Consider the following 14,464-nt stretch of genomic DNA (forward strand, 5'->3'; position numbering starts at 1 on the left):
GCAGGTACAGTTTGTGTGTGAGTAGTGCAATGTAGATGTAATGCAATGTAGATGTAATGTAAGTGTGTGTAAGTGTTCAGCTGTTGCTGTTGAGGAGTCGAATGGCCTGGTGGTAAAAACTGTTCTTAAGTCTTGTAGTCCGAGCAGCCAGACTCCTGTATCGTCTGCCAGATGGTAACAAGGAGAACAGCTGGTGTGATGGATGGCTGTGGTCCTTTATGATGCTGCTTGTCTTACGCAAGCACCGATGGAGGTAAATGTCTTCGATGGCAGGGAGACTCTTGCCCATGATGTGCTCTGCTGCCTTCACCACTCTCTGTAGTGATTTCCGGCTGCTGCCAGAGCAGCTCCCATACCCTCTCGACCACACTCCTGTAAAAGTTTGAGGTGATGTTGGCATTCATGCCAAACCTCCTCAGCCTCCTCAGGAAGTAGAGCCGCTGGCGAGCTTTCTTAACCACAGTGTCTATGTGAAGGGTCCACAAGAGGTCCTCGGTGATGTTTACTCCGAGGAACTTGAAGCTGTTAACCCTTTCAACTTCTACGCCGCTGATGTAGATGGCCTCATGTTCTCTGCCTTGTTGTTTCCGATTGTCCACAATCATCTCCTTGGTTTTGCTGACGTTAAGAGACAAGTTGTTATCCAGGCACCAATTACTCAGCGCCAGCACCTCCTCTCTGTAGGCCATCTCATCGTTGTCAGTGATAAGGCCTATGATGGTTGTGTTGTCTGCAAACTTGATGATGGTGTTTGTGTCGTGTTTTGCAACACAGTCGTGGGTGAACAAGGAATACAAGAGGGGGCTAAGCACACAGCCCTGCGGCGCTCCTGTGTTTAAAATGAGTGATGAGGACGAGTGTTTGCCGACTCTCACCACCTGGGGCCTGTTTGTGAGGAAAGAGAAAATCCATCTGCAGTTGGTCGTCAAGCTTCAAGATGAGTTTTGAGGGGATGATGGTGTTGAATGCCGAGCTGTAATCTATGAACAGCATTCTTACATATGTATTTCCTCTTTCCAGGTGGGTGAGGGCAGTGTTTATTGTTAGCGCAATGGCATCCTCTGTAGATCTGTTTGCTCTGTAAGCAAATTGGAGAGGATCCAGCATGTCGGGGAGGGAGGAGCAGATGTAACCTTTGACCAGTTGCTCGAAGCACTTCATAATGACCGATGTCAGTGCAACCAGGCGATAGTCATTCAGACAGGAGACCACCAGTTTCTTTGGGACAGGAAATGATGGTGGATGCCTTGAAGGAAGTGGGGACCACTGACTGCCTCAGGGAGAGATTGATGATATTGGTGAACACACCTGCTAGCTGGTCAGCACACGCCCTGACGGCATGGCCAGGGATGCCATCTGGTCCCGGAGCTTTGCGAGGATTGACCTTTTTGAAGGACCTTCTCACATCAGACGTTTCAAGGATCAGAGTGACAGACTCACTGCCCCCTTGAGGATATAGCACCTGTTCTTTGTTGGCTGCATCAAAATGAGCATAGAAAGTGTTGAGCTCCTCTGCAAGACATGCAATGGGCTGAACACTGACTGTGTTTTTCTTTTTATAGTCAGTGATGCAGCGCAGTCCATTCCACAGGCGCTTGGTGTCAGAGCTGTGGTAGCTTGACTCCACTTTGTCCCTGTAGTCCCGTTTGGCCTTCTTGATGGACCTCCGGAGGTCGTATCTGGCTGCTTTGTATGCATCAGAGTCCCCTGAGCCAAAGGCAGAGGTCCTTTGCAAATTCTGAACCTGTTGATTAGATGTACTAAAGAAATAGAGTTCCATTAGCTTGCAAGTCGTGCCCTTTGAGTCTGGGAATGCATTTGCTTAGTAGAGGCCTGGTCCTTCCTGGAGCTGGTTCTCATCATTTAAAACGAGGGCACATTCTGCACATTCAGGCTGCAAATTGTCTTTTTGTCACCTGCCCGAATAAGTTAGCAGATAAATGATATAAAATGGAGTATACTGGATATGAAAAAAAAATCACACATTCCAGGTCACTGCACTGACACATGCAGGTTAAGAAAATGAGCTAATTGTATGCAGTTGGTTCATTGGCACTTTGTGCTCAGTCCTGCTTAGTCCAGTTTGGAGTTTTGGGGGGAGCTGGATCATACTATTACCATTAGAAAATCACAAAACGCTCTAGAAAAGGCAAGCCAGGACCATCACCATCCTGCCCCGAAGAAGCCCACCCCAATCTAGCTTACTCCAACTTCTGACTGGTGGTCCCAGCATAGCTGGCTTAAATTACTAGAAGTGTCCCAAAATATATCAAGAGCCCCACAAGAGGAGAGATGACTGCAACCCTTTGGCTTGTGTACTATTAAAGGCAAATAATAAATCTTTACAAGTTAAATGATTTAATGTAAACCATAGTTAAATATAAGCAAAATGCTCAAACGGGCGAAAATAGGCAAAAAAGGACTGCCTAAGGGGCACTCTGATGGCAAACAAGTCCAAATCCACAATTCATAAGATGCAATCCTTAAACAGCTTCCTGAGATCAAAAACCAGGATATGCGCATAAAGACAGCAAAAAGGATCAAAGCTGAAAATCAAAAATAGCAAACAAAGCCAAAGTGTGAGACAAAATTCACGGTTAAAAGGTACAAGCAAAGAGGTCAAAACCAAACAAAACTCCCAAGAAGAATATTAGCAAAGGTCTTTGAAGTTTTTTGGTATCCACAGATCAGATAAGAAATAGAATGCCCAACTGACCTATTATCTCATCACACTGATTACAAACAGGTCATGACCTCTGAGGCCATGCCCCTAGCAACTCAGGATGAGGACCTAATGACAGGTATTCAAAATGTTATCAATCAAAAGAAATATAGTAATGTCCAAGGCATTACAGAAAAAAAAACACAACAATAAAACCATTAGGAAAATTGAGCAAACAACAAATATCAAAGACGCAAGACAAGAAAACAGAGAAGTGGATTGGTATAACAAAGATGATTACACATTTTTAGGATAGACAGAACAAAAAAGAAGGTGGTGGTTGCATTTTATGTCAAATAGAATTTAAATGCAAGTCCTCTTCAGTTGGAAGATGAACCCCATCTTAGTGAGGACGTCTGGATTTGTCTGGAAAGCATTAGGGACAGAGGCCTCATTTTAGGATTGTGTTATAGACCACCAAACACAGACAGTAATTTTAACACTTATCTTTTTATCAATATTAAAAAGGCAACTTAACAGGGGGATATTATAGTCATGGGGGACTTTACTTATCTGAATATTAACTGGAATAACCTGGCAAATAGCGGAGCACAAGAGCAGGAGTTTTTAGAAATAATCAGTGACTGTTTTTTAACAGAGTATGTTAAAGTACCAACACGGGGTGAAGCCTGTCTGGATTTAGTATTTTGTAATAATCAGTACAGAATTGAGGGTGTAGAGGTGATTGAACCATTAGGGTCAAGAGACCATAATATAATACAATTCTCAGTGTTTTGTAAGAGTGTGGATGCAAAGGCTGAAATTGTTAAGTTGAACTTTGGCAGGGCGAATTTTGAGCAGATGCAGCAAAGTCTAAGGACGATAGACTGGGATAAGCTTTTAAATGTGGAGACAGTCGAGGAGCAGTGGAACAAGGTGAAAAATGTTTTACATGTAATGCAGGACAGGTGCAGACCTAAGTTTGGAATTAATAGGAAATTTAAACAACTCTGCAGTGGGTTAATAAAGAGTTAAAAAAAGAAGACGCAAAGGAAAAAACAACAACTGTATAAGGTGTACAAGACTAATAACTACAAGGAGAATTGTATGGCTTATGAGAACATGAGGGCAACCATTAAGAAGGATATTAGGAAGTCTAAAAGACAGTTGGAGAGGAATATAGCAGATAAGATGAAAGAAGACCAGAGGAGATTCTTTCAGTATTTTAGCACAGTCAAGCAGGAGGTGAAGTGCATCAGGAATAGTAAAGAAGAATTAAAAGATACAGAGAGTGAAATAGCAGAAGCTCTAAACTCACACAAGTGAGGAAGTGGATAATCTCCCAACAGTAAATGGGACTACTAAGGAGGTTCAGATTGATTTAGAAATTGTAGAGAGAGAGAAGTGCTGTTCAGATTAAATAGGCTGAAATCAAGCAAATCACCAGAACCAGGTAATATTTATCCTCGAGTTCTTAAGGCGGCTAGCGAGTATGTATATAAACCCATGACACATATTTTTAAGAGGTTATTTTTAGGAACCCGTCACCATGCTCTGCATCACTGGGTCACAAGGCAGCCTTGTTGGATCATGCTATAGAGATTTTTGACATGCTTCTCTTTCATCAAACAAGCCGAAAGAATCCTATGATAACTTGAGTTTCTTTGGGCTTACAAACACACCTGACGTATTGAAGGTGAACTGCACATAGTCAAAAACATGAAAAGAGCTTCAGGTGTCTTGTCTGCACACTCGTCTCATAGCCATGCCAAGATGTCTTCCAGACATTGACACACATACCCAGCTCTCTGCCTTTGGTGCCTCGCTGTTGGAGTATTAATTCTTGTGCGGGGTTGTTAAAGTGATGTACTATGATGACCTCCACAGCAAGGCTTAAGGATACAGGCAGAAACTGATGTGATTTTGCTTTCAATTCATTTTAAAATAAACCAATTACTCATCTGGCATGCTTTGATCCTACAGTAAATGTCAGCAAACTATTTTTAACATGCTGTGCTTTGTACATTATGTGAAGCAAGGCAATGCAGCACTTCCACAAGTAACAGTTTATGACAGAAGCATTCCACTTGTGCCATTGTTACTTGGTTTGGACAAATACCTTTCACAGTTTGATCTGCTTGCTTATCTATGTGGAGAAATAAGAAGGTCTAGGCTGGGCTTCCAAATAAAAAGTGCACAATCCCACCCTGAAGAAGGACCAAGCTGCAAACTGAAGCAGAACAGTGACACCCAGCTTGGTCCCTGATTGTAACTCTTTCTTACCTTCACTAGTTAAGATGATCAGCTCATCTCAACATAAAATAAGCAATCATCTTCTTTCTAATACAGTTTCACAAAGGTGTGTTAACCTACAAGTCATGGGGTGTCTTGATCTCCATTTGGTTTCAAGTGAGGACCCTCTACCTAAACCCCATTTGCCCCCCCCCCCCCCCCCAATTCATTTGGGGTTTCTTCCACATTCAATGCTGAATGACTGTAGGCATGGGAGTGAAGTGGCCACTCAGTGGACTGGGGTGAAGTTCAGGCTGAGCTGTTTCCACCGTTTTTGGGACCTAAACTAGTAGCAGAGATAAACAAGAAGGTCTTAAAGTACTTAACATGGATGAAAAAATAAAACAGAGGAAAAACTCCCATTAAGACCTGATATTTTACTATGCATACATTAATATACAATAATCACAAGTCTTTTTTCCTTAACATTAATATTTGTGTTCTATGTACGACTGAGTAGAAGGCACCCAACTCTCCACCTAACAGCAGCAGGACATTATAAATATATATACGTCAGAAACAATCTCAGTGGGGGCCTCCACCTGGTGGCAGAGCCCCAAATGGTCGCTTAGCTCATTTGTGCTTTGAGACTTCGCTCCTGATGTTAACCTGCCTTTGACAAAACAAATGTAAATAGAAGGGTTCAGACCACAGAAAAGAAAACGAAGACCGGTGCTTCACCCAGATCAGCCCCAGCACGACAGGCCACACCACCTCAGGCAGCCTGGTCCCAAACTCAAAAGGCAGGCTTATGGCCTACACGGGAGGCAAAGGCTTTTAAAGTAAAAGGAGAGAAGGAAAGACCTTAAAGTGTAAGCTTGGAATTTTTTAAAGGCAACGTTATTTTCTTCACAATCATAGTATATTTTATTTTGTCTCAAGAAACTATGTTTGAAAGTATTTCCTATATTGTAAAAACAACTAGCCCGCTCTTGCACTCTATAACACAGCTGAAGTATCCCAGAGTCCCTTTATAAGGAAAAGCCTTCAAATTTACTGAATACATCCATTTTTCAAGCCAAAAATGTCATTGAGTATTGATTTTTGTCTTGAGATTATACACATATTGCAAAAATGCTTCACTTGAGAAGGCAGTTTCATTTGACAAACCAATATATACCATGAAGAAGAAATAACTTCGACTTGAAAAAAAATGAACTTACCCTTAAAAAAAATCTTTGTCTTAAAAACTCAGCAAAGTTCCTTCATATTTGAATAACTATCATTTTTTAATGTAACTAATTATATCAAAAATGGCAGGAGAAAAACATTTTTTTCCTTAAAGGTTAACTTAAAAACAAACAAATCCAAAACACACAGATCAGAAACGGAACCTTCAAACAAGAGCATTAGGAATTAAGGACAAATAAGGGGCAAACAGGCCTCAAAATGACACAGAAACTCAGATCAGGGCTTCACTGGTCTGCCCAGAAGTAGGCCTCACCCCAGGTAGTCTGGCCCCAAACTCAAAAGGCAGGCTTGAAGGTTGTTTTGTCTTGGTAGAGAGATATATTACTCTACTTTCCCCTTTTGTATTATTAATATGTAGCCTTTGTCAGAATGCCTCACATCTCCCAGACTTACCACTGTTTATAAGGTATTGTATCATATATTTCTCCCACCTTCCCTTCTGCATCTATAACCTCAGGTAATTAGATGTAGTAAAAGACAAGCAGGAGTTAAGTTACAATTTAAACATATTCATAAATGATAACAATATGCAAAGTACATTTGAATATTGGCAACCATACAACCTGATAAATGTTGATGTGTAGTTTCAGGCGGCACACAGACTTGTTAGTTACTTAAAAATGTCTCTAGTTAAGGCATCATTTTGTGCTCAACTTTCTTCAGAACAGGCCGCATGCCTGTCTCAATATGGCTGCCGAGCTGTGCTCTTCATTGTTTTGTCCTTTTCAGCTCATGGTGTGTGAGATGGTCTTTCATCAGTTTGGTAAGAGAGAGAGAGTGAGGGGGTGAGCAAATTTATAGATTCTCTGTCCAACCCCTAGAGCCAACAGGGCGTCATAGCATTTAAAGGCTTCTGATACAAGCCAGTCCCAAACAGCCATACTTCAGACCAATGGGGAGTGAGTAGAACATCTTCACACCTGCCCACCAAACCATATGTTAAGGTAAAGCTTGGCAGTTAGGCAGCCTGGCTTTGTGTGGGAGTTGAGAGACTTCAGAGAAACACTTGTCAAACTTGTTTCAGGAACTTCCCCCAAATCCTGCCGTAATGTTCAAAGAGACTCAGTCCTAGAGGGGTTGTAAACATGAATGCTACTCACTAATGTAACACTAATATTACATTGCTTTGCCTAAGTTACAAATACATACACAATATTTATCAACTTGTATGAAAAATCTCACATCACAACAAAGGTTTCTTCATTTCATTGTCCTTTTTGCAGCATTGTGACTTTTTGAGCTAGTTATATTCAGGCAGGCACTTTAGCTTTCACTATATAAAAACTGTCTCTGTGAAGTAAACCTTTGCCGCTCATCCAAGTGCAGTTCTTTTAATGCATGGGTAGTACAACAGGTTTCCCAGCAAGCAAGAGGCTTATTATTAACTGGCAAACATGGTATATAGTCTGCTCCTTATTGTTCTACAGACAGGCACTGCTCATCATCTGTCTAATACAATCCCTACAATGAAGCACGGTAAGGGCAGCGTCATGCTATGGGAGGTCCTTCTCAGCGGCAGGGACAGGGAAACTGGTCAGAATTAAGGGAATGGTGAATGCAGTCAAATACAGAGATGTCCTTGAAGAAAACAGGCAACCTCAGACAGGGGTGACAGTTCAGCTATCAGCATGACAATGACACAAAGCATACAGTCAAGACAACACTGCAGTGGCTTTGAGACAAGTCTCTGACTGTCCGTGAGTGGACCAGCTAAACCCCATAGAACATGGCAGGTCACAGCCGCTTCCCTTCCAATCTAATGGAGCTTGAGAGGATGTACTAGGAACAATGGGATAAACTGCGCAAATTCAGGTGTGGAAAGACTTTCCAAAGAAGACTTGAAGCTGGAATTGCTGCCAAAGGGGCTTCCACAAAGTACTGCATTAAAAGTCTGAATACTTCCATGAATGAGGGAGTTCAGGTTTCGAGTTTTAATAAATTTGGAAACCTTTCTGAAAACATATTTTTATTGAGTGTAGAATGATGGACAAAAATGGCAAACTGATCCATTTAAAATGGAGCCTACAACACAATAAAGTGTGCAGACAGTGAATCCACTGTATTAAGAGATACTTGCACTTAGGTGTATCGTCGATATGAACTGTATGGGCCAGCTGCGCACAGACTCAATGAAGAGTTTGTAAATTGAGAACAACAGTGGAATTTGAACCAGTTACCCGGCGCACAGGTCAGGCCTTTTGTCTAGGGTATATGGCACTGCCTATCTATCATTGTGTGCAGAATACACAAGCAAACACAGAAAAAGAAGAAAACAGGCTTTTATGTCTGTGGTGCCGAAGACACAATAAAACCCATGGGCCCTGCAGCTTCCATTGTAAAAAGTAAATTAAGCTCTTAAATAAACTGTGCCCAGAGCTGCTGTACATTTAGTGAAAATAGCAACGCTTTCTGTTAGATTCACCGTCCAAGCAGTAAAACAGAATTTTAACCAAAGGAGTAAATAATGTGCTTCACAGGAGGTTGAAACAGCTTACTTACTCCATTCTTGATGATGCTCATCTCTGGGTAGAATAAAGCGCTGTTGTTGTGACTCGTGGTGACATCTAAATTCATTTGCGGTGCTTCAGACGCATGGCTGGCCCATCACGTTATTATAAATAATGATTTTTCTGCACTTTTGATATGATCTCGCCTGCTCGCCCCATTCTTTCTTTGAGCCACTGTCTGGGCTTCATTTTCTGCCAGATGACTCAGAATGCCCCGTGATGAGGAAAAGAAAATGGTGAGTTGTGCGAGGCCGCCCTGCCCTACTCCAGCCGGGATACTCTCGCTTTCGTCTTGTTTGCTGTTGCTCAGAAGTCTGTAGTGAAGTCTTGAATGAGCTCCTTCACATCTTTAAATGATCTCTTAGGAAAAAAGAGCAAAACCGCACCGCGAGGTGCAACCATACCAGAAAACAGCATAATCAGAGCAGGACTGAACAAAGCAAGAACACGGCACACGGTTTGAAGACTTGTGGGAGAGGCCTCTAGGAATTGTTTAATCTGCTGCATATGGCTGCAAATAGGCGTGATTAGACCGCCGGTAAGCTAAATGAGTTACACTTTTGTAATAACGGATGAGCGATTCTGTGGGAATGGAATCCATGGATAGGGAAGTTTTTCTGTACTTATATTGGCTGCTTTTAGATACAGTCATGGCCAAAATTATCGGCACCCCTGGAATTTTCCTTGAAAATGCACCATTTCTCCCAGAAAATTGTTGCAATTACACATGTTTTGGTATACACATTTATTTCCATTATGTGCATTGGAACAACACAAAAAAACAGAGAAAAAAAGCCAAATCTGACATCATGTCACACAGAATTCCAAAATCAGGCCGGACAAAATTATTGGCACCCTCTACTTAATATTTGGTTGCACGCCCTTTGGAAAAAATAACTGAAATCAAGCGCTTCCTATAACCATCAACAAGCTTGTTACACCTCTCAACTGGAATTTCTGACCACTCTTCTTTTGCAAACTGCTCAAGGTCTCTCAGATTTGAAGGGCACTTTCTCCCAACAGCAATTTTGAGAGCTCTCAATAAGTGCTCATTGCTGGCCACTTCAGAACTCTCCAGCGCTTTGTCTTCAACCATTTCTGAGTGCTTTTAGAGGTATGTTTGGGGTCATTGTCCTGCTGGAACACCCATGACCTCTGACGCAGACCCAGCTTTTTGACACTGGGCCCTACATTGCGCCCCAATATCTTTTGGTAGTCTTCAGATTTCATGATGCCTTGCACACAGTCAAGGCCTCCAGTGCCAGAGGCAGCAAAACATCCCCAAAACATCTTAGAACCTCCACCATGTTTGACTGTAGGTGCTGTGTTCTTTTCTTTGTAGGCCTCATTCCATTTTCTGTAAACAGTAGAATGATGAGCTTTACCAAAAAGCTCTACCTTGGTCTCATCTGTCCACAAGACATTCGCCCAGAAGGATTTTGGCTTCCTCAGGTACATTTTGGCAAACTCCAGTCTGGCTTTTTTATGTTTCTGTGTCAGCAGTGGGGTCCTCCTTGCTCTCCTGCCATAGCGTTTCATTTTGTTCAGATGTCGACGGATAGTTGCACCCTGAGTCTGCAGAACAGCTTGAATATGTTTTGAAGTTGATTGGGGCTGTTTATCCACCATTCGGACTATCCTTCGTTGCAGTCTTTTATCAATTTTTCTGTTCCGTCCACATCCAAGGAGATTAGCTACAGTGCTATGTGTTGTGAACTTCTTGATGATGTTGCGCACAGTGGACAAAGGAACATGAAGATCTCTGGAGATGGACTTGTAGCCTTGAGATTGTTGATATTTTTTCACAATTTTTGTTCTCAAGTCCTCAGACAATTCTCTGCTCTTCTTTCTGTTCTCCATGCTTAGTGTGGCACACTCACACACAACAGAAAGGTTGAGTCAACTCTTCTCCATTTTAACTGGCTTCAGGTGTGATTGCTATATTGCCAGCACCTGTTTCTTGCCACAGGTAAGTTCAAACGAGCATCATATGCTTGAAATAAAACGATTTACCCACAATTTTGAAAGGGTGCCAATAATTTTGTCCTGCCCATTTTTGGAGTTCTGTGTGACATGATGGCAGATTTGGCTTTTTTTCTGTTTTTTTGTGTTGTTCCAATGCACATAAAGGAAATAAACATGTATACCAAAACATTTGTAATTGCAATAATTTTCTGAAATGGTGCATTTTCTGGGAAAATTCCAGGGGTGCCGATAATTTCGGCCATGACTGTATATAGATGGTTCTATTCAATAAGGGCGCGCACAAAAAGGCGAGCTTCAAAAGGGCGACCTCAATTGGGCGCAGCGAATAAAGGCAAACACAACAAAATTATTACAGAAAATTTATTAGATAAAGGCAATGATTGAACGTATAAAAAGGCGAAAGCAAGAATATTAAAACATTCGCTCAATTGAGGTCGCCCTTTTGAAGCTCGCCTTTTTGTGCGTGCCCTTATTGAAGGATACCGTAGATAGATAGATAGATAGATAGATAGATAGATAGATAGATAGATAGATAGATAGATAGATAGATAGATAGATAGATAGATAGATAGATAGATAGATAGATAGATAGATAGATAGATAGATAGATAGATAGATACTTTATTAATCCCAAGGGGAAATTCACATGCTGTTGGTAGAGATGTCATTTGCACCATTAAAATAAAAATCTGTGCCATTTTTCAAGTGGAAAATAACCGTTTTTAAATAAAACCACATTTTAATTGTTTGCTTATAGAAAATTTGACTCTCCATCCCGACAACTCTGGTATCACCGTTAACTGACAGATTCAAATAACTAACAAAATGTACTTAGCTAGGGTGAGGGTTTCCGTCTCCAACTTGACTAAATCATGGCCCCTGTAGAAGATTCTCGATTAAACCAAACATCGAGTTCCGGCTGTTACTACAGTGCTCGGATGTTGTAGTCCGTCTACAAGGTAAGGTGATGGACCAGAGTGACATAGCAGCTGGAGCCTCATGGGGTGGCACAGTGGCATGCAGGCAGAGGTACACCTGAGATCAAGAGAAGATACTTATGCCAACATGGCTTCGCCTAACCCCTTCAGACTGTGCCATATTCACGGTGTTGTTCAGCCAGCAGTTTATGTTCATCGCGCAGGTAGGTTCTTTCCAGTGATCCCTCACACTCTCCATTTTCCTACCCAGTGCACAAGATGCTATAGAAAGTAACGAGGATTATTTAGCCAACAAAACAGTGTCAACCTTTCAAGTTTCAAAATGCTCATCCTTTCCTTAGCCCCTACTTTAACCTCTCGCTCTTGTTTCTTTGGCAGGCTTTGGAATGACCACCCCTGCCACCATTGGAGGGAAGACCTTCTTGATATTTTATGGTCTCATTGGATGCGCTGCCACCATTTTGTTCTTCAACTTGTTCCTGGAGAGACTGATTACAGTCTTGGCTTACATTCTCAAGTCCTGCTACGAGAGACAAAGGAGGAGAAAAGGCGTTCTGCCCTATGACAACCGGAGGAGCTCCAGCAACTCAGAAGTGGACAGCCTTTCTGGCTGGAAGCCCTCAGTCTACTATGTCATGTTCATCTTGTGCATGGCAGCCATTCTCATTTCCTGCTGCGCCTCGGCCATGTACATGACCATAGAAGGATGGAGCTATTTTGACTCTCTTTACTTCTGCTTTGTGGCCTTCAGCACCATTGGATTTGGGGATCTGGTGAGCAGTCAAAATATGAACTACAAGAATCAAGGCCTCTATAGATTTGGGAACTTCATGTTCATCCTTATGGGGGTCTGTTGCATTTATTCCTTGTTTAATGTCATATCTATTGTTATCAAGCAGCTTCTGAACTGGATTTTAAAGAAGTTAGAATTTTGTTGTTGCCATCACTGTCAGCAAAAGGTTTTCCGCTCACGGAGGAACGTGGTGATGCCCGGACACATTCGAAGCAGACGGAATATCTCCATCGAGACTGATATGATCAATGACAGTGAGACCGATGGTCGCCGGATGTCTGGCGAGATGATCTCGATGAAAGACTTTCTGGCTGCCAATAAAGTATCATTGGCCATCATGCAGAAGCAGCTATCTGAGGCAGCCAATGGCTACCCGCGGCAGTCTGGCTCCAGCGCTCGGCACAACGGCTTTTCAGGAGGAGTGGGAGCCTTAGCAATTATGAACAACAGACTTGCCGAGACGAGTGTCGACAGATGACTCTGAAGGCCTTCTTGGATTTTTAATTGCCAAACACCAAGGACTTCGAGTCCGTTGCCACATTAGAGATATTTAGAAGCTTCCAATGGCAATGTACTGTTTGATATTTGATTTAAATAAATGAGCTTCTCGTGATTAATGACTCTCCATGTTAACCTCCACCAGTACACATTTTAACTGGCAAAAGTCAAAAGAATACAACCATCTTCTAATCTGTGTATCCAGTTCATGCCTGTGGGAAAGTCAGTGAGAGGCAGAATCCCACCGTGGATGGAGCGTCAATTCAAATGACTTCATTTGGCTTCTAAAAATCCAAAAAACACGCTAAGAGCTGTTGGGTGGTGGACACTCAGAGTGTTATTGCTGTCAGACTGACAGACCATACTGTATGCTTCATTTCTAAGGATCACATAGTCACGGAGAAAATGACCAGAAAAGCACAACGATATTTAGGGAGCCCTGAAGACTCACTATATGTTTATTTTTTATTCAGAGGTTTACATTTTCGGATAATGATCTAAGGGAAATAAAGACCATTAAATGAACACGTAAGACATGCTGGCATTGCTGCCTCATAGCTCCAGGGGTCTTCTATTTGTCTTCTGAACCTGCTTTTTCCATTCTAGGGTCAGAAGGACCTGAAATGTTTCATCCGAGGGCAGGCAGTAGCAGATGGTCTGATATTCTTGGGTTTCTGGTCTGTTCATTTACTCTCATCCAATCGGTTCAAAACTTAGCCTCTGACATCGTAAACTAAGAAGTGCACGGAAAAGCCCACCAAATCCTGTGTTTGATTAAGAAAAGACCCTTCCTTTCTCAATCTCAAAAGATGCTTAATATCTGTCATTGTTTAAATTTCTAAGGTAACCGTTGAGTGAACCCTGACTTTTGTGGGGTGACAAACTCGAACACAGATTTGCAGAGAGACTGTACTGATACACTTTAAAAATGAGGGACGGACGAAATGAAACCATTGTGTAAGATCTTCTCTATTGTTCCACCCCTCCACTGGATTATCAATACAATGACACTAGGAAAATGTTAAAAAATGGAATATATTACATATCTTCTTATATAATACACTACCGTGGCTGTCCGTTTTTCTGTCCAGGATTTTAAATCACCTGTAGCTCGCAAACCGTTTGACCTGACATTTGGTTCACATATACTAAGTGACATCTACTATCTGCTTTCAGGGTGATGATTGACCTCCATGGTTATTCCTCTTTTTATTTTTATTTTATTTTATTGTAAAATCAACTCTCGGCAGTGGCCAGCAGGGTGGCGCATGCGTACGGGCGCCGTTCTCATCCCTACCACTTTCGCCGTCACTTCCCCTACCTCTTCATATCTTAAATCATTCTTGAGGCAGATTGAAGACTTAAGTGCCAACTTAAGTGAAAAACTAAAGAAAACGTACCAAGTAATTGCAACACAAACACTGACTTAATCAGTTTTAACGAGAAAAGATGGTGACGAAAGAAGAGAAGAAGCGGGCCGCTAGGGTGGAGAAAACAAGCTGCTCACGAAGCAGCAAGCGCATCAACCTCTGAGCAAACGAATGCTAAATGTACAGAGAAAGAGGATGAAGACTATAAGTCAAGTGGATTCACTGCA

General features: G+C 42.0%; 1 protein-coding gene across 1 annotated transcript in view; it reads left to right on the forward strand.

The window, feature by feature from the left end:
* kcnk13a (potassium channel, subfamily K, member 13a) overlaps nucleotides 1-13,334 on the forward strand; it is a 53,250-nt gene extending 39,916 nt beyond the window's left edge. Inside the window, exon 2 of the mRNA XM_028821804.2 lies at nucleotides 11,955-13,334. Coding sequence (XP_028677637.1) covers nucleotides 11,955-12,847 — 893 coding nt within the window. The 3' untranslated portion in view covers nucleotides 12,848-13,334. The remainder of the gene's footprint in view (nucleotides 1-11,954) is intronic.
* Nucleotides 13,335-14,464: the final 1,130 nt, after the last annotated feature.

The sequence above is a fragment of the Erpetoichthys calabaricus genome, chromosome 16, assembly GCF_900747795.2.
Source record: "Erpetoichthys calabaricus chromosome 16, fErpCal1.3, whole genome shotgun sequence".
Lineage (NCBI taxonomy): Eukaryota > Metazoa > Chordata > Cladistia > Polypteriformes > Polypteridae > Erpetoichthys > Erpetoichthys calabaricus.